The sequence below is a fragment of the Myotis lucifugus genome, unplaced genomic scaffold (genome assembly GCF_000147115.1).
Source record: "Myotis lucifugus unplaced genomic scaffold, Myoluc2.0 scaffold_0, whole genome shotgun sequence".
Classification (NCBI taxonomy): Eukaryota; Metazoa; Chordata; class Mammalia; order Chiroptera; family Vespertilionidae; genus Myotis; species Myotis lucifugus.
Genome location: NW_005871048.1, coordinates 44158524 through 44185145, shown reverse-complemented (window position 1 = coordinate 44185145; position 26622 = coordinate 44158524). Strand labels below are relative to the sequence as shown.

The following is a 26622-nucleotide window of genomic DNA, read 5'->3' as shown; positions in this document are numbered from 1 at the left end:
GTGTGTCTTAGGTAGATTTTTGAGGTGTAGGAGTAGGACCAAAATTGCCAGTAGTAGCTAGCTACAACAAGTTCAGATGGGGATGCTTTTAGGACTTGACATTACATTTCCTCTTTTTAGTGCATATATGTGGCATTCACATTTTCTTAAATCAGTTTTAAAATAACTTTCTAAGGATGTCATTTGTAATTTTTCTAATGCATTGCTTCTCTTGTTCCTTCTTTTGTAACCTTCCCTTGTTGATATGAATAATTGATACATGTGAATTTTCTGTTATTTTGTCACAGCCCCTCTTTACTTTTCTGAAATGTCCACCTGATACAGCATTATGGACCAAGGAATTAAATATCATAGCATGTAATCTTTCTTGAAAAAAATCCTGTAAACACCTTTTGCATTATTATGAAGCCAACTAGAACTGCCTTATAGGTTTCCTGGGACAAAGACAGATAAGAGTAAGGGAAGTGAATTGTAGTACCTCATAGTACCTGAAAACAAACAGACTTCAGTAAATCTAAGTTAAATAAAGCAGCTTTGAGAAAAATTGGTTTTGTGAGATGAATTAAATTAGAATTGATAGAATGGCATATTTGAAACAGAGGCGTTGGGGGAAAATTAGCTTTCTCTAATGTTAGGTCTATAACACAGTGACATTACAATTATGATATGTGTTTTATATTTTTTTTCACTAAAAAGCCAGAGAAACATTTGTTAGTTTATTTTACTTACTATTTCTAATATGTTAAATTTCCAGACATGATAGAATTGCACTTGCACATTATCTTTTATACTGAATTTTTACTGTAACTTTTCTATGTTTAGAAATACCATTGTGCTCCAGCTACCTACAGTATTCAGTACAGTAACATGCTGTATAGGCTGTAGCCTAGGAGCACTATGCTGTACTATAAAGCCTATAGGTGTAGTAGGCGTAACTATCTAGATTTGTGTAGGAATACTCTGTGATGTTCAAACAGTGACCAAATCACCTAACATTTCTCAGAAAATATGCCCATCATTAAGTGAGACGTAACTGTACTTTTTTTTTCTTAGAAAATTATTCAACATATGAAAACCTATACATCAGTAGAGATTACATAAGAATGTTTTATACTATTCATTTGAAAGCTTCCATGTAATTGATATTTTTGTATTCTTAATTCTTTATTAATCCATTGTGCACAGAACCATGAATAGACTGACCCAGCTGGAAAGATTGGATTTGGGAAGTAATGAATTCACAGAAGTGGTAAGTTCTCTCTTACTGTGCATAGTCTTATATTTCATCAAGAACAAAATGTGAAAATTAATGTATTCTCAGCATTTTTCAAGTATGAAATTGGGTAAAGATAAACACACAATTTTGAGAGACAAGATATGAAAGTTCTTAACAGGGAAAATTAATCAGATAGAAACACTTGACAGGTAACCAAAAGTTTGAGAGATTGTAAGAGAAAAACAAAGTTTCATCAGACTAGAATAGACTGCATGAGGCAAAAGTGCTACTTCTGGTCAAAAATAACTCTCAGGGGTATTGCTTAGGAATTTATTCAGTGCTAAAACGGAATAAATTGTACTTAACAGCTAAAGGGGAAATATTGAGTGAAACAACTGTTATTGTTGAGTTGGTAGTGAGATCTCTGGATTATGTTTTTGCTTTGTATGCTAAGTGTACTATGATACTGAATGAAAAAGGAAAGGAATATGTAAGCAGTTTTTTAGCTTTCATCATTTTTCCAAGAGAACTCAGAAATTTGCCAGATATATTCTTTGAAGAAGTTATTAAAAATGTTTACATTATGTCTGCAAGTTTATTTTTTTTTAAATTGTGGTAGATTTCAAACGATAGTGTTGAGAACAAGAATTCTGCAGCACTGCCAGCTGCATGATTGCCCTATGGGTATTGTTTTGTACATTTGCTCACTAAATACACTCAGCTTCTCAGGTTTTGGGTACCTCATTTTATTTTAATAACTCTTTCATATTCTTACATTTTAATTGAAGGTGACTTATGATTGGCTTTACTGTGTGTTTTGGAAAACTTTACTGCTTGTGAAAAAATACATATTCTGTGCTTCCCAAATTAACTATTGTACTCTCTCAATATATGTTTTATATGTATTAATCTGTTTCCATATTAACTGTTCGAAAATTCTTAATTATTGTTTATTTTATGAATTGGAGCAGCATTCAAAAATCATTAATTTTTTGCCCTAGCCAGTTTGGCTCAGTGGATAGAGTGTCGGCCTGCAGACTGAAGGGTCCCGGGTTTGATTCTGGCCAAGGGCACATGCCTGGGTTGCGGGCTTGATCCCCAGTAGGGGCCGGGTAGAAGGCAGCCAATCAATGATACCCTCTCGTCATTGATGTTTCTATCTCTTCCTTCCTCTCTTAAATCAATAAAGAAATATATATTTTTTTAAAAATCATTAATTTTTGTATCATTTTGGTCTTCCAACTAATATATATACACTAATAATAGAGGGATATGCAAATTGTCCGGTACGCCATCACGTAACTACCAATCGGGACGGGTCGGGGCTGCAGCAGAGAACTCACAGCACATCCTTGCTGGGGGTCCGAAGGATGCAGAGAGGAAGGGAGAGCAGGTAGGCAGTTAGGGGGATCAGGCCAGGAGGGGAGAGCAGATAGGCAGTTACGGGGATCAGGCCAGGAGGGAAGCACAGATAAGCAGGGGCATCCGGCCAGGAGGGGAGCAAAGATAGGCAGTTAGGGGGATCAGGCTCGGAGGGGAGAGCAGATAGGCAGTTAGGGGGATCAGGCCAGGAAGGGAGAGCAGATAGGGGAATCAGGCCAGGAAGGGAGAGCAGATAGGGGAATCAGGCTGGCAGGGGAGAGCAGTTAGGCAGGGGGATCAGGCCAGGAGGGGAGAGCAGATAGGCAGTTAGGGAGATCAGGCCAGGAGGGGAGAGCAGATAGGCAGTTAGGGGGATCAGGCCAGGAGGGGAGAGCAGATAGGGCCATCAGGCCCGCAGGGGAGCAGTTAGGGGCATCAAACAAGCAGGCAGGTGAGCGATTAAGAGCCAGTGGTTCCAGATTGTGAGAGTGATCCTGGATTGGAGAGGGTACAGCCCGGGCTGAGGCACCCCCCCCCCACACCGCACTCTAACACCCCCCCTCCCCCACCCCGCACGAATTTCGTGCCCGGGCCTCTAGTACTTTTAAAAAAAACATACTATTAGAATTATAACAGGTAAAGCTCAAAAGGGAATTTTAAAATATCCATGTTGTACCTAGAATTCTTACCAATATTTATATGTTAAAAGTAAATCTGAATGATATGCCTTTTATCTATTACTCAAGTTATTATGGTGATTAGATATGTTGGTACTTGATGCCATCACAGTGTCATTGATTGGACACAGGTTTGTGGGGTGACAAATATCTTTGAAGGATGAATTCAGAAGAGCTTCCAAGGGTGAATGCCCACAGTCAAATTTTGCTTGAATACCAAGGACCACTACAACTCTTTGATTGATCTTTTGGGTCCTCAACATTATATTATAAACAATCTTCCACCATGTAATTGCTGGGAGTTTATAATAACTGAGCCACTCAGTTGGTTAGAGTGTCGTCCGTACACCAAAAGGTTGTGGGTTTTATTCCCAGTCAAGGCACATACCTAGGTTGTGTGTTTGATCCCTGGTTGGGCCACATATGGGAGGCAACCAGTTGATGTTCTCTCTCCCTTCCTCTCTAAAAATAAGTAAAAGCATATCCTCAGGTGAGGATTAAAAAATAGTAATCTATAATATAATAGTAATCTATAATAAAAGCGTAATATGCTAATTAGATCGGACATCCTTCTGGATGAAGCCAGGGCTGCGAGGGAAGCCCGGGTGCCGGCAGCCGAGGGCAGGAAGGCCTACTCTTGCACGATTTGTGCATCGGGCCTCTAGTAATAAAATAACAGAATGCGCTTATCACTTGATTATGCCGTGGTTTACTTACCTTTCCCTTATTGGACATTTAAGATGTATGTTGCCCTATTTCTTTTTTTCTTTCCTCTTTTTCTTAACAGCCTTCATGTTTTTACAGGTAATGATTGAGAGTAGCTTTTTATTGTACTCTTGAAAGCAGTGGCACTTATTTTTATTTCTTTATTGAATAAATACATCTATTATGTAATCAAAAGCTTACATGAATGTTATTCAGTCTGCTGTTAGGGATTGTCTATCTCTGTGCTCTCCTGTAGTTGTAATATAGTAGAAAGGCTTGACTCGGCTCTGCTTTATCTCCTCCTCAGATTTTGTTTTAAACTAAAAGTTGTCATTAGACATTTCTAGGGGCTTTTTTTTTTCCCCCAAATAAAAACATTCAAGTAAATAATTGGATTCCCTCCTCTTCCTTCTAACTCCAAACAGCCTGAAGTACTTGAGCAACTAAGTGGATTGAAAGAATTTTGGATGGATGGGAATAGACTGACATTTATTCCAGGGGTATGTATATCAAATTTTAAATGGCTTTCCTTACTACTCTGTATCCTTTGCAGTTTTATTAATTGTATATTTTCAAATCATTTTTACTTGGTGAAAATATGGATGGTTATTTAATTCTTAATAGTATTAAATAGTTATAAAGAATTTTTTTATTGTTAACACATAATTAACTAAAATCAGAAAATTTTCACAATAAACTTTTGTAAAATAGTCTTTTTTTAATACCATGCAGTGTGTCCTTCCCAGTGGTTGCAATTGACTTTGTAACCTAATTCAGTTTGCCAATGGAATTGTTCAAGTAGAGTATTTTCCATGTAGTTTCTGTTTTATCAACTGACATTTTGTTCATTCCCACACCTAAAGAATAAGAATCCCTGTGTGTGTTATCTCCCTTGCCAATGATGGACAGCTGAGTTCCCAAGAAAAGTGTATCTCCATTGTCACTCTGCTGGGCTAAAATTAGTAGAAGCTCTTGGCTTTATTACTGAATACATAACTAATGGTACTTTTTTTAAAATTATGAGTTTCCTCTTTCATATAAAACATTTAATTATAACGTATAACTTGGTATTAGGTCCATCACCTAAACGTTTTACAGATCATTTACTGTCGATAGTCATTCTATCTTCTTTTTTTACTTACAGTTTATTGGTAGTTTGAAACAACTCACATATTTGGATGTTTCTAAAAATAATATTGAAATGGTTGAAGAAGGAATTTCAGCATGTGAAAACCTTCAAGATCTCCTATTATCAAGCAATGCACTTCAACAACTGCCTGAAACTATTGGTTTGTATTGCTTTCTGGTTCATGTAATTGATTTTTAGTAATGTAAAATCTGAGAAATTAAGTTTTTGCCATTGTTGAGATAGTTTTACTGTACTGCTGAAGTCACAAATCTTACTTGAATTTTTTCCTAATTTACTAATAATTTTTCCTAATTTACTCCTTTGTTGACATTATTGTATTTTTATTTAAGGAAATGTCATTTTTATTACTGTAATAAAATTATTGTTTTTAAAAAAGAGGTTAATTGATCCAAACTTGGTTGAATTCTTGGTCGTAGCCCTTAACCTTATAACTTTTTTTCAGTCTTACTTCATTTTAGACTCACAGCCACAAGAGACCAGGTTAGCAAATTTTATGAGTCTATTAATTCGTCTAGTTGCTTGTCAGATAATGCATCAAGGGAATTAAATTATTTTGATTAAAGAATCAAAAAGTTAAATCTTGGCTTCTTTGTGATGTTTAAATATAAAACTAAAAAATATTTTTACGTGTTTTTCAATTGAGCTACATAGTCTTTTTTAGCTCAGGTTACATTTTTTAAATTCCATAATTTATTCAGAATGTTTATTTTAAATTAAGCTCCATTTTCTTGCTTTAGTACTTGTTATACATAGAATACATAGAATAGTTTGTTACACACCTATGAAAGCTACCTTCATACTACCATTTCTTTAATTCATTAATAACACAAGTTTGTATTACATGTTTTTACTGTGCATGGCATTGTTTTAAGGAGGAGGACTATAACCGTGAACAAAGCAATCAAAAAGTCCCTACTCTAATGTTGCTTACGTTTCAGAGGGGGTTAATAGGTAAATATACACTAATGTTAAGAGGTAATATGTAGGTAAAAATTGAAAATACATGGTAAGGAAATAGAATGAAGGGGTTTGTGTAGTATCGCCAGGTTGATTAAGAAAATTTTTTATGATTAATGTCAAATGTCATTTGTGCTCACATTGACTGTTGGTTGACTTGCTTATATTTCAAGCTGGAAAATTGTGTATTATTTCTTCCCTCAATAGGTTCATTGAAGAATGTAACAACTCTTAAAATAGATGAAAATCAATTAATGTATCTACCAGACTCTATTGGAGGGTAAGATTTTTGTGAATTAATAAAACTAGAAGACTTTACTTTCAGTTCAGCATGCCATATATATTTTCAGATAATTGCATAAATAGCATCTAAAGGAGATTTCATAAACATTTAAAAAAGCAACTGATTGCAGGTTGGGTATATTTATAATAAAGATAAATCGATTTTTTATTGGTGAAGCTTATCTTAGTGGAGACAGAGTTTTGCTAGTTTCATTAAAGTCAAGTTCAAAAGTTCCTAGGTTCTTAAGTTTTGGATTATATATAAGAAATATTTTTTAATGCATGTTTTCTTTCTTAATTAAAGGTTAGTATCAATAGAAGAACTGGATTGTAGCTTCAATGAAGTTGAAGCTTTACCTTCATCTATTGGGCAGCTTACTAATATAAGAACCTTTGCTGCAGATCATAACTACTTACAACAGTTACCCCCGGAGGTACTGTATTTTAACTTTCTTTTGAATTTTCATTTTTTTCTAATTATTTATTATAGGTATCTCGTATGGTTTTATTTTCTTTCAGAAATAATTATGTAACTAAGTTACTTTTTTAGCTACATTGGTTTGCAAGAGATACCAGAGATACTTTTCTTCATACATGAAAATTAATAATTGAACATATAATTAATAAAGGGAAAATGTAATTTACTTTTATAAATGAGAAGAGTATTTTTTATAACTTTTGGAAATATTTTACTTATGTCTGTTTAGCAGAAAGCCAAATTTCTGATCTCCAGTTTTATGTTTCTTTCAGATTGGCAGATGGAAAAATATAACTGTGCTGTTTCTCCATTCCAATAAACTTGAGACACTTCCAGAGGAAATGGGTGATATGCAAAAATTAAAAGTCATTAATTTAAGTGACAATAGGTTTGTAATATGTATTTATTGGTTTGTTTATAGAAGACATTGATTAGATAAAATGGAAGTTTCACTATATATATGATAGAAAATCTAATATATGTTCTTTTTATATATACTCATTTTTAAATAGAATTTTTATCTGAAATAATGATGTAATTTTACCTGATTTTAATTATACTGTTCTTATTTGTCACAGTTCTTTTTTTCTTATGTTTTTATTGATTATTAAAGAGAGAGGCAGGGAGAGGGATAGAGTGATAGAAACATCAATGAGAGAGAAACATCATTGATCTGCTACCTCCTGCACACCCACTAGGAGGGACGGAGCCTGCAACCCCTGAATGGCAATCGAACCAGTGATGTCTTGGTTCCTGGGTTGATACTCAACTGCTGATCCATACCAGCTGAGCTTCATGGTTCATTTTGTGTTGACTTTAGTTATGCAACCTTTATTCTCTCCTTTATAGCAACCTTTTTTATTTCTAAAGTCAGATCTTCACCTTAATACTGCTGTTGAGCAAAGCAGCTTTTAATGTAATCTGCTTTTTGTATTTTCCTCTGCGAAGGTGTGATTAGACACCCATCATATAGTTTGGACGATATAGCCAAGGTGTAGATCAGATAGATCACTAGGGCTGCTAAATTGTAACAAAGTTTAAGGTAAGAACAATAATTTTTCCAGAGGTAAAGATAAAATACAGTAGTCCCCCCCTTATCCGTGATTTCACTTTTTGCAGTTTCAGTTACCTGCGGTCAATTGTGGTTCGAAATATTTAATGAAAAAGTGCCAGAAATAAGCAATTTATAAGTTTTAAATTGTGTTCTGTTCTGAGTATCATGATGAAATCTCAAGCTCTCTCACTCTGAGCATGAATCATCCATTTGTCCAGCATATCTACACTATATAAGCTACTTGCCCTGTTGTTCATCACTTACTAGCCTCTTGTTATCAGATCAACTCTCACCGTATCACAGTGCTTGTGTACATGTAACCCTTATTTTATTTAATAATGGCCCCAAAGCACAAGAATAGTGAGGCTGGCAATTTGGATATGCCAAAAAGAAGCCATAAAGTGCTTTCTTTAAAGGGAAAGCTATGTATGTATTGGGAGGGCAGTGGGGAGGAAGTAAATATAGGGTTTGGTACTATCCTTGGTTTCAGGCATTCACTGGGTGCGGGGGTGGGGGTGGAACTTATCCTCTGTGGAAATGGGAACTTCTGTAATGATAAAAGAGTGTTTCTAGAGCATTTTTACATTTTGCTTTCATAGTTTTTTATAAAGTATTCAAAACAATCCTATGAAATAGTATAACAGGTATTCCCATTTTGTAGAGGAGAAAATTAAGACTCAGATTTAATGACCTTTAATGAAAACCCAGTTTTCTGACTAGATAGGATATTCTGACTTCTATTTTTTTAAGAATAACCACTGCCTTAAAAAAAAAAATAAATCCTTGTTTTAGCGCATACATTGTACCCTAAAACTAGGGCCCTAAGTTCCAACAAATTGCCTTGGAAGATGGGTACAAAAGAGTAGATAAGTGTAAGACAGAAGGTTTAAATAGACATTCTATTTTAAATAGGATTCTATTCTAATTTAGCATTCTAATGAGTTTTATATTACTTTATTTTTACTTGTTATAATGTTAAAACAGTCCTCTTGAATATGAAAGTGCTGGCTTACAATGAAATATAGATCAGTGCAGTTTCTATAACAAGCTGTCACTATGAGTGCTTCCTATAACAGAGTTTGTTCTCTAAATACAAATAAAACATCCAAAGCAGTTTTATGAGACATTGCTTAATGTGTTCTTGTCTTTTCATTAAGGTAGGGATAGTTAATATTATTTCTTATTAGATAATTTTTTGAGGTTATTGGATTATCCACCCCCCCCGACCAAATTGATTCAATTGAAGAATTGTATCTTAAAAACTGATTCCTATAAAACTGAATAATATTTTGTTTTATGTCCCATTCAAAGACCTAAATTGTGTGTTTTTTTTCGTGAATTAGCTACTTTTCTCCTATTTTCGTATGCAGTAACATAACATTTTTTAGAAGACCAAGTTATTTTCATTTTAACATTTCTCATGTTAAATTTTCATTTTTGTTTATATATTTTCCCATAGGTTAAAGAATTTGCCCTTTAGCTTTACGAAGCTACAGCAGTTGACTGCAATGTGGCTCTCAGATAATCAGGTGAGCATTCTGATTTTGTAAATTACTGAAGTTTCAATTGTTGTAAACAGTTATGTATTCTAATTTACATAGTCTTATTTGAGAGCAGTTATACTGGTGAACACACGTAAAAACGTATTATACATTAAAGAAAACCTTAGAAAATATTTACATGCAGATAATTTTAGTGAAATATATGTAGATTTTTAAATAGTAAATTCTGTTGGACTTATCTGATCTATAAAAAAGATACATTAGGTTAGGAGGTCAGACACAGCACTCCCTAACTTTTTAGTTTTTATAGTAATTCTCTATGGCATATATTTGTAAAAATTTGATAATTTAAATTATACTTCTAATTAAGCACTTCCACATACCTTAAGGAAGTGTTTCTAAGGGATTAAGAGTTATATCTTGGGCTTTTCTTTGTTTGGCAAACATTTATTGAAAGCTTACAGCAGACCACGAACTATTCTGGGATCAGGAGATATATTGGTGAAGCAAGTAGACTCTTCTTACGTCCTTATTGAGTTTACATTCTCATGGGAGACAAACAAATATCTGTGTAATGTTTCAGAGCTATAGAAAAATCTTGATGGGCATTAGAAGAGTATGAGGGTTGAATATACTATTTGCTGATTTTTCTCATAAAATAAAGCTTAGTATTTGAGTTTCAGCAATGCCTTATAATAATTTATCTAAAGCTGTATTTTCCTGAGGTTTAGATACACTGGTCTCATGAGGTATTTATAAGTTCAGTAGTGACATTTGCTTCAGGAACTGTATTGTGTCTCTCTTTTGGAGTATATTAACAACCCTGTTGTGTACTACAGTAAAGAAATCCACTTGTCTGTGCATCGGGATTCTCCAAACTTCTTAACTGAGGATCCCTTTCCACCTACCTCTTATTAAAACCCTAAAAGTCTTAAGTTGATGTTGATCCACATTTATGAATCAGACTGTAGTATTTACTTGTTCTGCAAATTAGGAAAGGAGATATTAAAATGATGATATCTTTGTTTTTCTTAGAGCTTGAACACAAGTGTGTCCATATATTTGGAGCTCTTAACTCTCTGATCTTTCTTAATTGAATTACTTACATTTGAACCTGATTTGAAATTTTGCAGCTGGATTCATTGACATAACTCCCAATCTTGGGGACTCTTAGACTGTTAGTAAAATAACACTGTGGTGGATAAATTATTGCTAGCAGATTATGCCAGGTGACTCAGTTTAGTGAAATTATCTAGTATCTAATATAGTTTCTTCATATTTGCATTGTTCTATTCTTGCTTCCACTTGTTAATTACTTTAATACAAAAATTATGGTGATAAGGGTTTTGTGTTTTTCTCACTTTGACAAAATAGTAACGTAGTAAATAGTAAAACATATTTACAGAGCTATAAAACCTCCCTAACAGTGTGACCCAGATGTTTTACTATAAAAGAACCAAGTATGGGGGAGAAGGTATGTGACAGTGGTTTTACTATGAACTATGAAAATAAAGTGCTCCTGAATATTTCACTGACAATGTAGGGAGTATACCTATAAGCAGTACATGCAATAACATAATTTTTCACGATTCTCTCTGATGGCTTGAACAGAACAATTGGTTATTTACTCCTCATTCATTTTGCCATTCTCATTTAAGAACCATTTAATGAACAACTGCTTCATGCCAGGCAAATGAAGGTCACTTTAATACAATATGGTAAAAGACGTGGTGTAGGACTAAGGCTTCAGCATCCAAGAAAGGAAACATAACTTGGGGATGTAAAGGCAGGTTTCCCAGAGGAGGAGATGCCTGCAATGCCTAATTACTTCTCAAAAGAGTTACAGGATTTAAACAAAGGAAGGGGAAGAGTGTTCTGGTTTGAGAGAATATTATGAGCCTAAGTATTTACTGGTGAATCAGTCTAGTATATTCGGTAACTCTACGAGTAGTCCATCGTGACTAGAGCATTACCTATTAGATGGAAGAATAGGAAATGAGGCCAAAGAGGTGTACAGTGACCAGGTCATAGAGCATGTTGTATGCCATGCAAAGGAGCTTGTATTATATTTCAAGAACAGTAGACTTTATTTTCTTGCACGTCAACTCTGATAAATTAATGAGTGGCTTTGAAAGATTGTTTTAAGGATTCTGAAGCTATAATCAGGCTCAGTTGAAAATTGCTGTGATTAGGGTGACTGTAATTTATTGTCCATATTAGGCTAGGACACTTGATAGTGAAAGAAAGGCATAGTCATTGATCAGTTACTCATATGTCTTCAATTTAAGAGGAAGAAGTGATTGTGTGATACATGGGAGTCCTCCTATAGGAGAAGAGGAATCAGTGTCACATATGAGCAGGCAAATGTGATTAGATTGATATTTTAGAACAGTAGTGGGGAACGTCCAGCCCACAGGCCATGTAAGGCCTGCGAAATAATTTGGTCTGGCCCTGCCAAGGCATTAGGAGTGAGTTAATTAAATGTTTGACCAAATATAACAGGCTAATTTTAAAGTTGATAATTTTGTATGGCCCACAAATAATGATATAAATATCCAAATGGCCCTCGGCAGAAAAAAGGTTTCCCACCCTTGTGTTTTTGGGCTGTGTTATGGAAGATGGATTTAGCAAGGGATGATGCCAGGTGTGACAGCAGGGGAGACTGGTTGGAGAGCATTGCCATACTCAAGGCAACAGAAAATGCTGCCTTGAAATAAAGTAATGATAACAGTGCCAGGGAAGAGCCAGTATATTTAAGGCATAACTTAAAAAGTCATGTCAGTACAACATTTGAAGAGGGCATGTATGTGAGAAGAAAGGAAGTAAAAGCAAAAATGATCCTCAAAAGTTTTGCTTGAGTGACTAGGTGGAGATTAATACCATAACCAAAATAGGGAATTACAAAGGAGAAAATACGTTTCTGGGAAGAAGTTAAGTTCCCGTTAGGTATACTGCATTTGAAGGACCCTTAACATTGAGGTCGGCATGTGTAGAACAGTTCTAGTGGCCATGAGACCCTGCAACTTAATTTTAGGCTACAGTTTCTATGAACTTGATTTATCCTTTCTTTTAATTTCTAACTTCCAGGGATTTCTCAAAATTATTCCTAAAGGCATAATTTCCTTTTTCCCAATACCATAATATATTTATTCCTTTTAACTTGTAAAATTTCTTTATTAAAAAGATTTGGGGCACAAGAAGAAATATAAGATTTATCCCATCATCTTAATTACTTTTTCTAGGGGGCTGTTTCATGACTTTTATTATTTTCTCAAAATTGATTATTTAAAATGTTTTTAAATGCTAGGGATGGATGAATCCTGAGGACTACTACTATTTAAGTGGCAGGTGAGTTAATAGTCTTAGAAAGAGTGACCATAGAGGTAGAAGGAAAACTATGTGGTGGTGGTTTCAAGTAAAGGGTGAAGCAACTGGCTTAAAAGGAGTTGAATCAACTACAATAAAAAAAATGGGAAAAAATCAAACACTTGGAGGCTAAATAGCATGCTATTAAACAATGATTGGGTAACCAAAGAGATCAAAGAAGAAATAAAAAGCATTCTGGAAACAAATGACAATGAAAACACAACAATTCAAAATCTATGGGACATACAGTGAAAGCAGTCCTGAGAGCTCTACATGCCTACCTCAGAAAACAAGAAAAAATGGTAATAAATTATCTCACCCTACAACTTAAAGGATTATAAAGAGAGCAACAAGAAAAGCCCAGAGTAAGCAGAAGGAAGGAAATAATAAAGATCAGAGCAGAGAGAAACAACATAAGAGACCAAAAAAAATACCAAAGATCAATAAAACCAACAGCTGATTCTTTGAAAGGATAAACAAGATTGATGAACCTCTAGTCAGGCTCACCAAGAAACAAAGAGGGAGGACCCAAATAAACAAAATCAGAAATGAAAGAGGTCGCCAGAACCGGTTTGGCTCAGTGGATAGAGCGTCGACCTGCGGACTCAAGGGTCCCGAGTTCGATTCCAGTCAGGGGCATGTACCTTGGTTGCAGGCACATCCCCAGTGGGGGACATGCAGGAGGCAGCTGATCGATGTTTCTCTCTCATCGATGTTTCTGGCTCTCTATCCCTCTCCCTTCCTCTCTGTAAAAAATCAATAAAGTATATTAAAAAAAAAAAAAAAGAAATGAAAGAGGTGAAGTAACAACTGACCCCACAGACATACAAAGGATTATAAAAAAAACTGTATCTATATCCTGGCCTGCGGGGATCAGGCACAAACCGGCTGACATCCCCTGGGGGGTCCTGGATTGCGAGAGGGTGCAGGCCAGGCCGAGGGACCCCACCAGTGCACGATCTGGGCTGGGGAGGGACTGCGGGAGGGCTCCAGGGCATGTCTGGCCCATCTTGCCCAATCCCGATCGGCCGGACCCCAGCAGCAAGCTAACCTACTAATCAGAGCATCTGCCCCCTGGTGGTTAGTTCATGTCATAGCGACTGTTCAAACAGTCAGACACTTAGCATATTAGGCTTTTATTATATAGGATACTACAAACAACTTTACTCCAACAAACTGGACAACCTAGATGAAATGGACATATTCCTAGAAAAATACCAGCTTTCAAAACTCAATCAGGAAGAATAAAAAAACCTGAGTAGGCCAATAACTACTGGTGAAATTGAAACAGTAATCAAAAAACTTCCAGCAAACAATAGCCCTGGACCGGATGGCTTCACAGGGGAGTTTTACCAAACATTAGAAGAAGAACTAAAACCTATTCTCAGATTATTTCAAAAATTCAAGAGGAAAGCAAACTTCCAAGCTCTTTCTATGAAGCCAGCATTACTTTAATCACCAAACCAGATAAAGACACTACAAAGAAAGAGAATTATAGGCCAATATCCCTGTTGAACTTAGATGCTAAAATCCTCAACGAAATGCTAGCAAATCAGATCCCGCATTACATTAGAAAGATAATACACCATGACCAAGTGGGATTTATTCTGGAGATGCAAGGATGGTACAATATCCGCAGTCGATAAACGTTATACATCACATAAATTGAGAGACAAAAATCACATAATCATATCAATTGATGCAGAAAAGGCATTTGACAAAATCCAATATCCTTTCCTGATTAAAAACTCAGCAAAGTGGGAATAGAGGGATCATACCTCAACATAATAAGAGCCTTATATGACAAAGCTACAGCTAACATACTCGGTGGGCAAAAACTAAAACCATTTCCCTTAGGAACAAGACCAGGATGCCCACTTTCACCACTCCTGTTCGACCTAGTACTAGAAGTGCTAGCCACAGCGATCAGACAAGAAAAAGAAATAAAAGGCATCCAAATTGGAAAAGAAGTAAAACTGTCATTATTCACAGATGACATATTTCACATAGAAAACCCCAAAGAATCCATCAAAAATTAGACTTAATAAATGAATTCAGCAATGTAGCATAATACAAAATTGACACTCAGAAATCTATGACTTTTTTATACACCAATAACTCACAGAAAGAGAAACAAAAAAAACCTATCCCATTTACCCTTGCAACAAAAAAGATACCCAGGAATAAACTTAACTAAGGAGGTAAAAGACCTGTACTCAGAAAACTATAGGATGTTGAAAAAAAAGAGATAAAGGAATGCATAACCAAATGGAAGAATATACCGTGTTCAGGGATTGGTAGAATCAACATCATTAAAATGTCCATACTACCCTAAGTAATCTATAGATTGAATGCAATCCCCATTAAAATACCAATGACATATTTCACAGATCTAGAACAAACTCTCCAAAAATTCAATTGGAATAAAAAAAGACCTCGAATAGCTGCAGCAATCCTGAGAAAGAAGAACAAAGTTGGAGGGATCACATTACCAGATACCAAGCTACTGATATATTACAAAGCCACTGTTCTCAAAACTGCCTGGTACTGGCACAAGAACAGACATAGGCCAATGGGACAGAACGGAGAAACCAGAAATTGACCCAAGCCATTATGTTCTGTTAATATTTGACAAAGGAGGCAAGAACATACAATGGAGTCAAGACAGTCTCTTCAATAAATGGTTTTGGGAACATTGGACAGATACATGAAAAAAAAAAGAAAAGAAACTAGACCACCAACTTACACCATACACAAAAATAAACTCAAAATGGATAAGTGATTTAAACGTAAGACAGGAAACCATAAAAATCTTAGAATAATCCATAGGCAGCAAAATATCAGACATATCTCCTAGCATTATGTTTACTGATACATCTCCTAGGACAATGGAAACTAAGGAGAAAATAAACAAATGGGACTACATCAAAATAAAAAGCTTCTGCACAGCAAAAGAAACATCAGCAAAACACCAAGAAAGCATGGGGAGAACATATTTGCCAATGTTACATCTGATAAGGGCCTAATCTCCAAAATTCATAAGGAACTCATACATCTTAACAAAAGGAAGATAAACAATTCAATAAAAAACCGGGCAAAGGACTTAAATAGACACTTTTCGAAAGTGGACATACAGAAGGCCAACAGACATGTGAAAACATGCTCAAAGTCACTAATCATCTGAGAGATGCAAATCAAAACTACAGATACCATCTCACCCCTGTCAGAATGGCTATCATCAACAAATCGACAAATGACAAGTGCTGGCGAGAATGTGGAGAAAAAGGAACCCCTGTGCACTGCTGGTGGGAATGCAGACTGGTGAAGCCACTGTGGAAAACAGTATGGAGTTTCCTCAAAAAATTAAAAATGAAACTCCCATTTGACCCAGTAATCCCACTTCTAGGACTATATCCCAAGAAATCAGAAACACCAATCAGAAAGAACATATGCAACCCTATGTTCATAGCAGCACAATTTACAATAGCTAAGATTTGGAAACAGCCTAAGTGTCCATCAGCAGATGAGTGGATTAAAAAACTTTGGTACATCTACACAATTGAATACTACACTGCTGTAAAATAAAAAGAACTCTTATTATTCACAACACATTGGGTGGACATGGAGAGCATTATGCTAAGCGAAATAAGCCAGTCGGAGAAAGATAAATATCACGTGATCTCACTCATTTGTGGAATATAATGAACAACATAAACTGATGAACAAAAATAGAGACAGAGAGGCGTAGAACAGACCGTCAAACTTCAGAGTGAGGCAGGGGAGTGGGGCGGGGGGTAAGAGATCAACCAAAGGACTTGTATGCAAAGCATATAAGCTTAACCAATGAACACAGACACTAGGAGGGTGAGGGTATGTGCTGGGGAATGGGGTGGTCGGGGAGAGGTCAATGCGGGGGGAAAAGTAGACTTATGTAATACTTTAAACAATAAAGAATTTAAATCTTAAAAAATGGAGTTTAATATAACAGGATAAATGCCGTTGAGAGGTCAGTTCAAATGAAGTCTGACTTGGGGTGCTGAGCACACAATACACTAGTGAGATTATGTGTCATAGAATTGTGCACCTGAAACCTGTATAAATTTGTTAACTGGTGTCACCCAAAAAAAAGTCAATAAAAAAATACATTATATTTTGGCAAGTTATAGCTAATTAGTTACAACTAATGTGAATTTAGAGAGATGTCAAAACCCAAATTGAATCAGTCTTAGAAATAAATGAGGGAATTGAGCCATGTGATTGTTGATTAGACTTCTAAGGGGGTTGAATGAGAAAGAAAAGAAGTGAAACAAAGTAAGTGGTAGCTTAGGGGTAGGGTAAGAAGGGATCCTTGAATATTGTTTTTAGGTTGTTGGGAATACTCTGTGTGGAGATTGAGATTAAGGACATGAGAGGGGATTGGATAGCTGAAGTGGAATCTGATAGAACCAAAAGCTCTGGCCGGGATTCTTACCTCAAAGGGAGCTTGAGTTGAAGTTTGTAAATGATAAAACTCTTGGAATGTAGCCATTTCTGAACTTGTAGCAGTTCTTGAATCCTATTTTTTAAAAATATTTTTTTTATTGATTTCAGAGAGGATGGGAGAGGAAGAGAGAGAGAGAAAACATCAATGATGAGAGAATATCATTGATTGGCTGCCTCCTGCATGCCCCACCCTAAGCATCGAGCCTGCAACCTGGGCATGTGCCCTGACTGGGAATTGAACCGTGACCTCCTGGTTCACAGGTCAACGCTCAACGCCTGCTGGGCTTGAATCCTATTTTTATCTTTAAAAAATATTTTAAAAGATACTACCTTTTTCAGACTACAATTTAGAAAATTAAGGAAGGGTTTTCAGGCAACTTTGAGAACTGTGTTGAAATTGGTTACCACAAACTTGTAGTTAACACTAATTTGCTCAGTTGTGCAATATAGAAAAAGCACATAATTGTAATGATTCTGCATTGCACCTTTGCCAAGGCAGGTGCAAGAGAAGGACACTGTAGCGAGTAGATCTTGATAATTGGCAGGAAAGTGGTTGTAATGAGATATGGTGAGGTACAAAAGGAGAAGCAAAGATAGGAAAGAACGCTGGTGACAGAGTTGAAGGTTCAAGGGAATGACGGTCTTGATGAGGCACATTGACAAGTCATGTGAGAGCTGCCTAGGGTCTATGTTGCCATACCCTGTGGTTGTCCTTTTCACTGGCCACTCCTCAGCTTCACTTTTAGGAATTCTTCTTGTACTTATCCCTTATACTAGTATGTAGTGCCCCTCCTGGTGCTCTAGACTAGCATTGGCCAACCGGTGGTCCACGGACCACTGGTGGTCTGTGAGGTCCGAAAGGTTGGCGACTGCTGCTCTAGACTATGCTTTAATTTATTTCCCTACACTTTCCTCTTGGAAATTTTTATTTACTGGACTAAAAGTATGGCTATGTTATCTATATTTTATGTCTGTTGAATTAGCCATGACTGTGGAAAAATTGGCATAAAAGAGGATAGATTTATACTACTAGAGGCCACTGGATATGAGGTAAGGTCGTAAAATGGTAGAGGCAGGATTTATGTTTCTCAAAAGAACAGGTGTTTATACTTGTGGAGAGATGGGTAATGATCTCACAGCATTTGTAGGCACTAACTCACTTCCTGATTGAGGGTTTATGAGATGTCGAATAAGCAACCCTTATTTGAGGAGGTTTCAGGGAAGCCCCGTCTTTGGAGAAGGAGTAGATATACCATTTCCATTGTCGGAAGAGATCAAAGGGAAGTTTTCCGTGAAGAAGACATTTGAGATGCAGGGGAGTTTGTTTACTGTGGAACAAGGAGGGCCCACAGAGGAAATGTTTGAATGGGAGTAATATAGCTAGCTGCAGGGTTTTCACAAGAGTAAGTCCAAAAAATTAATTGATAGAGTGGCAGGAGCAGGAAGGACTGGGTAGTTCCCTGCCTGTCTGGGGTTGGCCAAGGCTTTGATTGGTAGGATGTTAAGTCAGGAGGGTGGCACAAGCATTAATATTAAGTAAATTGAAAACACCAGTTAGGGAAATAATTTTAAGAAAAAATGAGGTCCAAAATAATGGGCTTCCAATTCCACTACTGAGTAACTTGTGATGTCATTAATAGAAACATTAGACACAGAGAAGAGAAAAGCAGGTTACAGTTTATTGTTTTAAGTACTGTCTTTCAGCTGAAATAAACTGCATAACTAAACTAAACCTTCTAAATCATTTCTACAAAAGTATCTTCTCAAATGAGAGTAGTAGGGGAAATACAGTGAATGGAAAGCCTTATTTTATAGCTTTATTAAATCAATATGGTAAGTAATTATTGGATTGTGGATATGAGATCTTTTAATACTTTATTGATAATCAGTGATAAGTTCAATATAGTATGAGTTCGCTTTGTACTTCAAACTAAATTTTATTTAGACTTTTATGAGGTTTAAAAGCAATGCTTAAAGTTTTATTATGTATATATAAATTTGTTTTTGTAATCTACACATTGATACTTTATAGAAAAAATGGTGAGTACTTATTCAAAAGAATTGCTAGATATGTATTTGCTTTAGGATTATTGAAAATTAAACGTTTATTTTCTTTCTGTAGTCCAAACCCCTGATACCTCTTCAAAATGAGACTGATTCAGAGACCCAGAAAATGGTGCTTACTAACTACATGTTCCCTCAGCAGCCAAGGACTGAGGATGGTAAGAATTTAAGAATGTCTTTTCTTAAAAAAAAAAAAAAAAGAAGAAGATATATTTACAAATATATATGTTTGTATATATATTTGAAGACCTAGGGGGAGGGTACATAGGGGATGGGCAGAGGGGAAGTAAAAAGGGGGTGGAAATGGGAGACATCTGTAATATTGTCAACAATGAAAAATATATTAACACATTGTATGCAGGAAATATATTTATATGTTTTATGTTGCAAAAAATTAGCAAAAATGGCCCGCGCCACCTATTAGCACGCGATAAAAACTACCTGCAAAAATTGTGTTAAAACAAAATAAAATAAGGATAAAACAATAATACTGGTAAATCACAGCAAGTTGTGAAGTGAATTTTAAGTCTCTAAGACTTACTGGTTTGAAGGGAATTTGGAGAATCCTATATAATAAAAGGCTAATGTGCAAATCAACCAAACAGTGAAATGACTGGTCACTATGACATGCACTGACCTCCAGGGAGCAGATAATCAACACAGGAGCTGCCCCCTGGTGGTCAGTGCTCTCTCATAGGGGGCTCACAGCTGGCGAGTGCAGCGGTGGTGACAGGAGCCTCTCCCGCCTCCTCAGCAGTCGAACATCCCCCAAGGGCTCCCATGCTGCGAGGGAGCACAGGCCAGGCTGAGGGACGCCCCCTCCCACCCCCTGAATTTCTTGCACCGGGCCTCTTAGTTGGTTAATTAAGTTCTCTGAAAATAGGATAAGAAAGCAATGTCTCAGGGTTATAAATAGTGGAATTTAGAGGTATGTGCATATAATGTACTTCCTTAAATGATTCCTTGAAATTAAACAGCAAACATCTATTATGGATCTCTCTATTCTAAATCACATTTAGGTAAATGTTGGGAACTCATGTTAAGTGTTATGTGATTAGGATTATTAAACCAGGAAATATTTTGTTCACTTCTGTTGTTGGTTGTAGAATTAACACTACCCTTGGATCTATACACTAGGTAAAGATAATCTGTAAAATTCTGAGTATAAATGTTACTTCTTCTAAGTTCTTAATTACATTTTGCCAAGAAAGGGGAATATACCAATTACTATTGGTCACAAATGTTGTTCAACAATTAGGGCATTAAAGCCTTTGAAATTAAGGAGCAAATTGTTTCTGTATATGTTGTACTGTGTGTGTGTGTGTGTGTGTGTGTGTGTGATGTTTATTATATGTGGCACTTAAAAATATAATTTTTATGTATTTTCCTGAAACCAGTGAGCATCTTTATGACCCCAAATTAATTATAAATTATCTCTTAGTACATAGAGACACTGAAGAAAAAAATCAGTTTTAATTTTTAACACATTGTGTACCGCATAGAAATCTCTAAGACATACGCCAGGGACCTCACGTTTTTGGGCAAACTGCACGTTATTTAAATCATCATGATGCACTTTAGGTGTTGTTTTTCAATAATTATAACATTTTTATTTACAAAAACAATTAAATAATTAAAGTTCCTAGTACTTTTTTAACGTATGGTACTGCGTAAAACATTTTCCTCTATGAAGAGGGACCAAACAAAATTTACATAAGTATCTAGATTCGCTCCTTTTTCCATGGGCGTGAAAAACGAGAACACTCGTGAGCGGTTCTTAACAGATGGCACGCGAAACACGAGAAAACTCCTGAGCGGTATGAAATGTGTTAAAATAGACCATCGGCAATTTAAATAAATTCTTAAGCTTCAGTTTTCTTACCTTGAAATAATGATAATAGCATCTGTTTTGCAGGGATTTTGTAAAAAATGAAAAACACTGGTTATAAAGTGCTTAGCACTATGACAAAATCAATTTGCCTGTTATTATTCTTACATTGTTTTGGCAGGTTTTGTACACAGCTTTGAAATACTTAAATAGATTAAAACTAAAATAATTTTCTTTTGTTCCATAACTAGTGATAAATAATTAGAAAACTCATTACTTCACTCTGCTTATTATTTGTTGCTCTTTGCAAGAAGAAATAAAATATATGCTTTGATAAGTTATTTTGTGGGTATATTTAATGAGATTTATTTTGATGAAACAAATGTTTAGCTTTGGAATTGAATTAGCAAGTAATAGTTTTTCATTATTACTCTAAAACATAGTGGATTTTTTGTTTGTTTGTTTTTCTAGTTATGTTCATATCAGATAATGAAAGTTTTAATCCTTCATTGTGGGAGGAACAGAGGAAACAGCGGGCTCAAGTGGCGTTTGAATGTGATGAAGACAAAGATGAAAGGGAGGCACCTCCCAGGGTAAGTGTTCTTTCCTCCTTCAAATTTGAAATAGATCTGCTGATACTTATTGGGTACTATATACCCACTAGAGGCCCAATGCATGAAATTCGTGCAAGAGTAGGCCTTCCTTCCCCCGCTGCTGGCACCGGCTTCCCTCAGCACCCAGGACCCAGGCTTCCGTCGCAGCCCAGGCTTTGTCCGGAAGGTCGTCCGATCTAATTAGCATATTATGCTTTTATTATAGACTAGAGGCCCGGTGCACAAAAATTTGTGCACTGGCGGGGGGGAGGTGTGAGGTGGGGGGGTGTCCCTCAGCCAGACCTGTGCCCTCTCACAGTCTGGGACCCCTTGGGAGATAACTACTTGCTGGCTTAGGCCGGCTCCCGGGTGGCAGATGGCAGGCCCGGATCCCGCTCTGGGTCACAGATGGCAGGCCCTCTGCCACGCCGCCCCGCCCCACTGCCCGCCGCACACGGCAGGCCCGGCGGTCGGTAGGGCAGGGTGGGCGGATCGAGATCGGCCCAGCGGGCGGCGGGGCGCAGGGCGGGCGGATCACGATCCGCCGCAACCCGCCCCGCCGGCCGCCGGGCCGCGCACACATATGGCAGGCAGTGTTTTGGTTCACTGCACATTAGACAATATATAAGTGTGGGAATTTTATATGTGACTGGATTAATATCTAGCTGGAAAACATACCTGTTTGAAAGACAAGTGACAATGTTGGCAATATCCACACCTTATATACCTCAAGTGTAATATGTTTATGCCTGTTAAGAAGTTTTTAAAACAGTGAAATCCATATTTCATCTTTGACTAGTGATAAAACCATACTTTTATTGAGTCTAAAATGCTTTTAAAGGCCTATCATCTGTTTTCACAGTTGCCTCTATGAGCCAGATACCCAGTGTAATTAAGAAGGATCATAGATTGAATTTTAAGGTGTCATTAGAAATATTTATCCATATTTTAATTTTTTCTTTATTTCTCTAGGAGGGAAATTTAAAGAGATATCCAACACCATACCCAGATGAGCTTAAGAATATGGTCAAAACTGTTCAAACCATTGTACATAGATTAAAAGATGAAGAGACTAATGAAGACTCTGGAAAAGATTTGAAACCACATGAAGATCAGCAAGTTGTAAATAATGATGTGGGTGTGAAGGTTAGAAAACTCAATTCAACAGAATTAAACAAAACCTACTGTCAAGTTATTTAAAAATATTAAATGATAATTGATATAATTATCCTTTTTTTATACACTAAAATGTACTCCCAATTTTAGGGTGATATTCTCAGCTACTTGAACTAAAAGGTGTAACAATCAGTGAACCTTCCTAATTGGTATTATTACACTTCATTGTGGTTGCAGACTATTCAGATAGGCATGGGAGTGTCAGCATAAGCTTACAAAACAATTTATTGCCTGAGCAAAGAAGATAATGAATGTCAGAAAATTCATTGTAATGAAAACATGCCCCCCCACACACACCCATAATACTGATTCATTCTAATACTAATTGTAAATATATTACTATGACATACCATTGGCATTTCCTTGGGATATTTCAGAAACGTAAACAAATCCCTAAATTACATCCCTTTAAGGGACTTTTTTCTCACATTGTATCACAGAAACAAGTTTTATCGTGTCACTAGAGTTATTACACATTTCACAATGAGTAGAAAACAATCTAGCCATTCTGAATTTGACCATGGTGAGCTAAGTGACTCACTCATGACCATCCGCTTTGGCAAGTTCTAAGATGGAATGTATCCTCAGCTAAATAAAGTGTGAAGTTTAATGTGGCTCATGGACTTCTGGGTACCTCCTGTCCCCCAAATCAGCATTTTATCTGAGTGCTGCAGATTTCCATGTTTAAAGTTTCCTTGATTTATCCAGGATAAGAAAACATTAAATTACTTTTAAATTTTCATCTGAACTTTAACACAAGAATAGATATAAGGCATAAGGAAAATGAATTCTTTATCTTCTCTTTTAGACTTCAGAAAGTACTGCTCCAGTAAGAAGCAAAGCCGATGAAAGAGAAAAATACATGATAGGAAACTCTATACAGAAGACTAATGAACCTGAAGCTGAGACCAGTCCTGGGAATCCACCAGTGACTGCAAATATGAAAGCCTCTGAGAGCATGAAGCAGGCCAATCACGATGATGTTTTTGAGGTATGGCTTTATGATTATTCTGGAATGATCATAGCAACTGATAAGAATGTAATCTTTCGTTGTTACTAACTAGATAGGAGAGACTTCATATTGATAGCAGAAAATAATGCTAATGCATTTACTATTGAGAAATTTTATAATGTTTGCTATAATATAATATCACTCATTTACCGGTTTAAACTTAAATTTTTTGACCCAATGTACTCAAATATTTACAATGTAAATTAGATTGTGGCAATTCTATTTGAGTTCTATAAAATATGTAATAGTAATTGCTTTATTTCTATAACTTGAAAATGAAAAGGTTGCCAGTGGTATACTCTAGTTATTTGGTTTATTTAAGCATTCATCATTGATTATGAAGTATTGTTTTCCTTGAATATCTGAGACATTTTTCCTTACAGTTTCTTTTAGTGGATTAATCAATGAAAGCTGTAGCCTTTTTTTTAAACAGCTTTATTGATGCTTATAACTCACATATACAACACACCATTTAAATAAAGGGTACAGTTCAATGGTCTTTAGTATTCTAAAAGTTGTGCAACCTTCACCATTATCATGTTGAGAACATTTTCATTATCCAAAAAACAAAGTTCATATTTCTCAGCTACCATCCCACATCCTCTCCCATTTCCCTAACCCCTAAGCAGTTAGTAATCTATTTTATCTGCCTTTATAGATTTGGCTATTCTTGGCATTTCATGTAAATATAACCATACAATCTGTAGTCTTTTGTGATTGGTCTTTCACTTAGGATAATGTCTTCAAGATTATCCATATTGTAGCATGTCTCAATACTTCATTCATTTTTTATGTCTGAGCAATATTCCATTGTAATGGTGAATAACGGACATTTGGGTTATTTCCACATGTTGGGTGTAATGAATAAGACTGTTGTACATATTTGTGTGCAAATTTTTGTGTGGATATATGTTTTTTCTTTTGGGTATATACTTAAGAGAAGAATTGTTGGATCATATGATAACTTAAGTTTAACTGTCTGCAAAACTTCCATTTTTCCAAAAGCGGTTGCACCATTTTACATTCCCCTCATACGCTGCTGGAGGTCATGGAAAATGGTAACCTGTAACTTTTAAAAATGAGATTCTAAAGGTTTTTTTATTTATAGGTACATTGCCCACTATGCGTCCGCTAGCTCCAAGTGTCTATTTAAATTAAGTAAATACAATTAAAAATTGAACTTCTCAGTTACACTTGCCACATTTCAAATGTTCAATTTGACACATCTAGATAGTTAGTGGCTATCATGTTGAACCACTTAAATTATTTCTATCATTACAGAAAGTTCTATTGGAAATCACTGGTGTATAGAAATACTGACATTGTGGGTTTATAAAAGCCTCTATAGTCCTGAAAATTTAAATGTGTTTAAAGCACATAATCTAATGGTTATCCTGTGAGCTAGTATTTACTACAAGAAAAAACTCATGCTTTTGAATGCACTAAATGGGTCACATTATTCAGTAAATTATTATATATGTTGAACCTAATATCAGTCTATGAAAAGGTTATTGGTTTTGTCCCAGTGAGCTTATTGCTCATTTAGTATAATTTCTATGGGTAAGGAGCTATACTGGCAGAATTGAAAAATGGATACATCTACACTAATAAAAGAGAAACATGCAAATTGGTTGTCACTCCACTACGCCCACCAGCCAATCAGGGCGAGTATGCAAATTAAGCCAACAAAGATGGCGGCAGCCACGGAGCTGGAGTGAGCAGGGGGCTTGGGTTTCCCCTGGCAACGGAGGAAGCCAAGCTTCCCGACTGCCCTGGCCACCGCAGAAGGAGTGGCTGGGGGCCTGGGTCATCAGGGGCAACCCAGGCTTCCAGCCGGCCCTGGCCTCCGCTCAAGGAGGGGCTGGCCTCCACTCAAGGCGGGGTTGAAATAAAAAAAAGGAAGGGCTGGGAGCCTGGGTCGTGGGGAGGCGTGGCCAGCCTGAAAACGGCCCTCAGTCCTTTACCCGGGCTGGCCACACCCCATGGAGTAAGAGTCCCCGCTGTGGGGTGTGGCCAGCCCGCAAACAGCCATCATCCCCTCACCCAGACTGGCCAGGCACCCCAGCAGGGACCCTCACCCTGAAGGGGGTATGGCCAGCCTGAAAACAACCCTCAGCCCCTTACCCAGGCTGGTCATGCCACCATGGGGTTAGGGTCCCCGCTGGGAGGCATGGCCAGCCTGCAAACAGCCATCATCCCCTCACCCAGGCTTGCCAGGCACCCCAGCGGGAACCCCCACCCTGAAGAGGGTGTGGCCAGCTTGAAAACAGCCCTCAGTCCCTCACCCAGGCTGGCCATGCCCCCCCCAGTGGGGACCCTCACCCCAGGGGTGGGCCGGCCTGCAAACCACTGCAGGCCCCTCGCCCAGCCGCCCCACATCCCAAGGGAACCCTCACCCTGATCCGGGACACACTTCAGGGAAAACCAGCCAGCCCCACCCGTGCACCAGGCCTCTATACTAATAAAAGGGTAATATGCTAATTAGACTGGGAGACTTTTCAGGAGACCTTCCGACGTTCTTCTGGACAAAGCCATAGTGGCGGGGCTGAGGTAGAGGCAGTTAGAGGCCAAGAGAGGAGGGCAGTTGTGGGTGATCAGGCCAGGATGGGACGGCAGTGGTGGGTGATCAGGCTGGTGCAGGGGGCCGTTGGGAGTGATCAGGCCGGTGGGGGGGGGGGGGGAGGCAGTCGGGGGTGAACAGACCAACAGGGGGGGCCA

The 26622-nt window shown here is 37.1% G+C and overlaps 1 protein-coding gene across 27 annotated transcripts in view; it reads left to right on the top strand.

Moving 5' to 3' along the window:
• Positions 1-26622, top strand: part of ERBIN (erbb2 interacting protein) — a 106895-nt gene that overhangs the window by 52842 nt on the left and 27431 nt on the right. For 17 of the 27 annotated variants that reach the window (XR_002828460.1, XR_002828463.1, XM_023751333.1 and 14 more), the window contains 13 exons: positions 1186-1249; positions 4386-4460; positions 5105-5249; positions 5553-5590; positions 5983-6061; positions 6275-6347; positions 6654-6783; positions 7100-7215; positions 9341-9410; positions 19354-19453; positions 21595-21716; positions 22689-22862; positions 23701-23883. Coding sequence is in view for 25 of the 27 variants with exons in the window: in XM_023751333.1 (XP_023607101.1) it covers positions 1186-1249; positions 4386-4460; positions 5105-5249; positions 5553-5590; positions 5983-6061; positions 6275-6347; positions 6654-6783; positions 7100-7215; positions 9341-9410; positions 19354-19453; positions 21595-21716; positions 22689-22862; positions 23701-23883 (1369 nt within the window). In the remaining 2 variants the exon portion in view is untranslated. Of the gene's footprint in view, positions 1-248; positions 456-1185; positions 1250-4385; positions 4461-5104; positions 5250-5552; positions 5591-5982; positions 6062-6274; positions 6348-6653; positions 6784-7099; positions 7216-9340; positions 9411-19353; positions 19454-21594; positions 21717-22688; positions 22863-23700; positions 23884-26622 lie in introns of those variants that run through there. The other 10 variants (XM_014452290.2, XM_023751349.1, XM_014452261.2 and 7 more) reach the window with 5 other exon arrangements.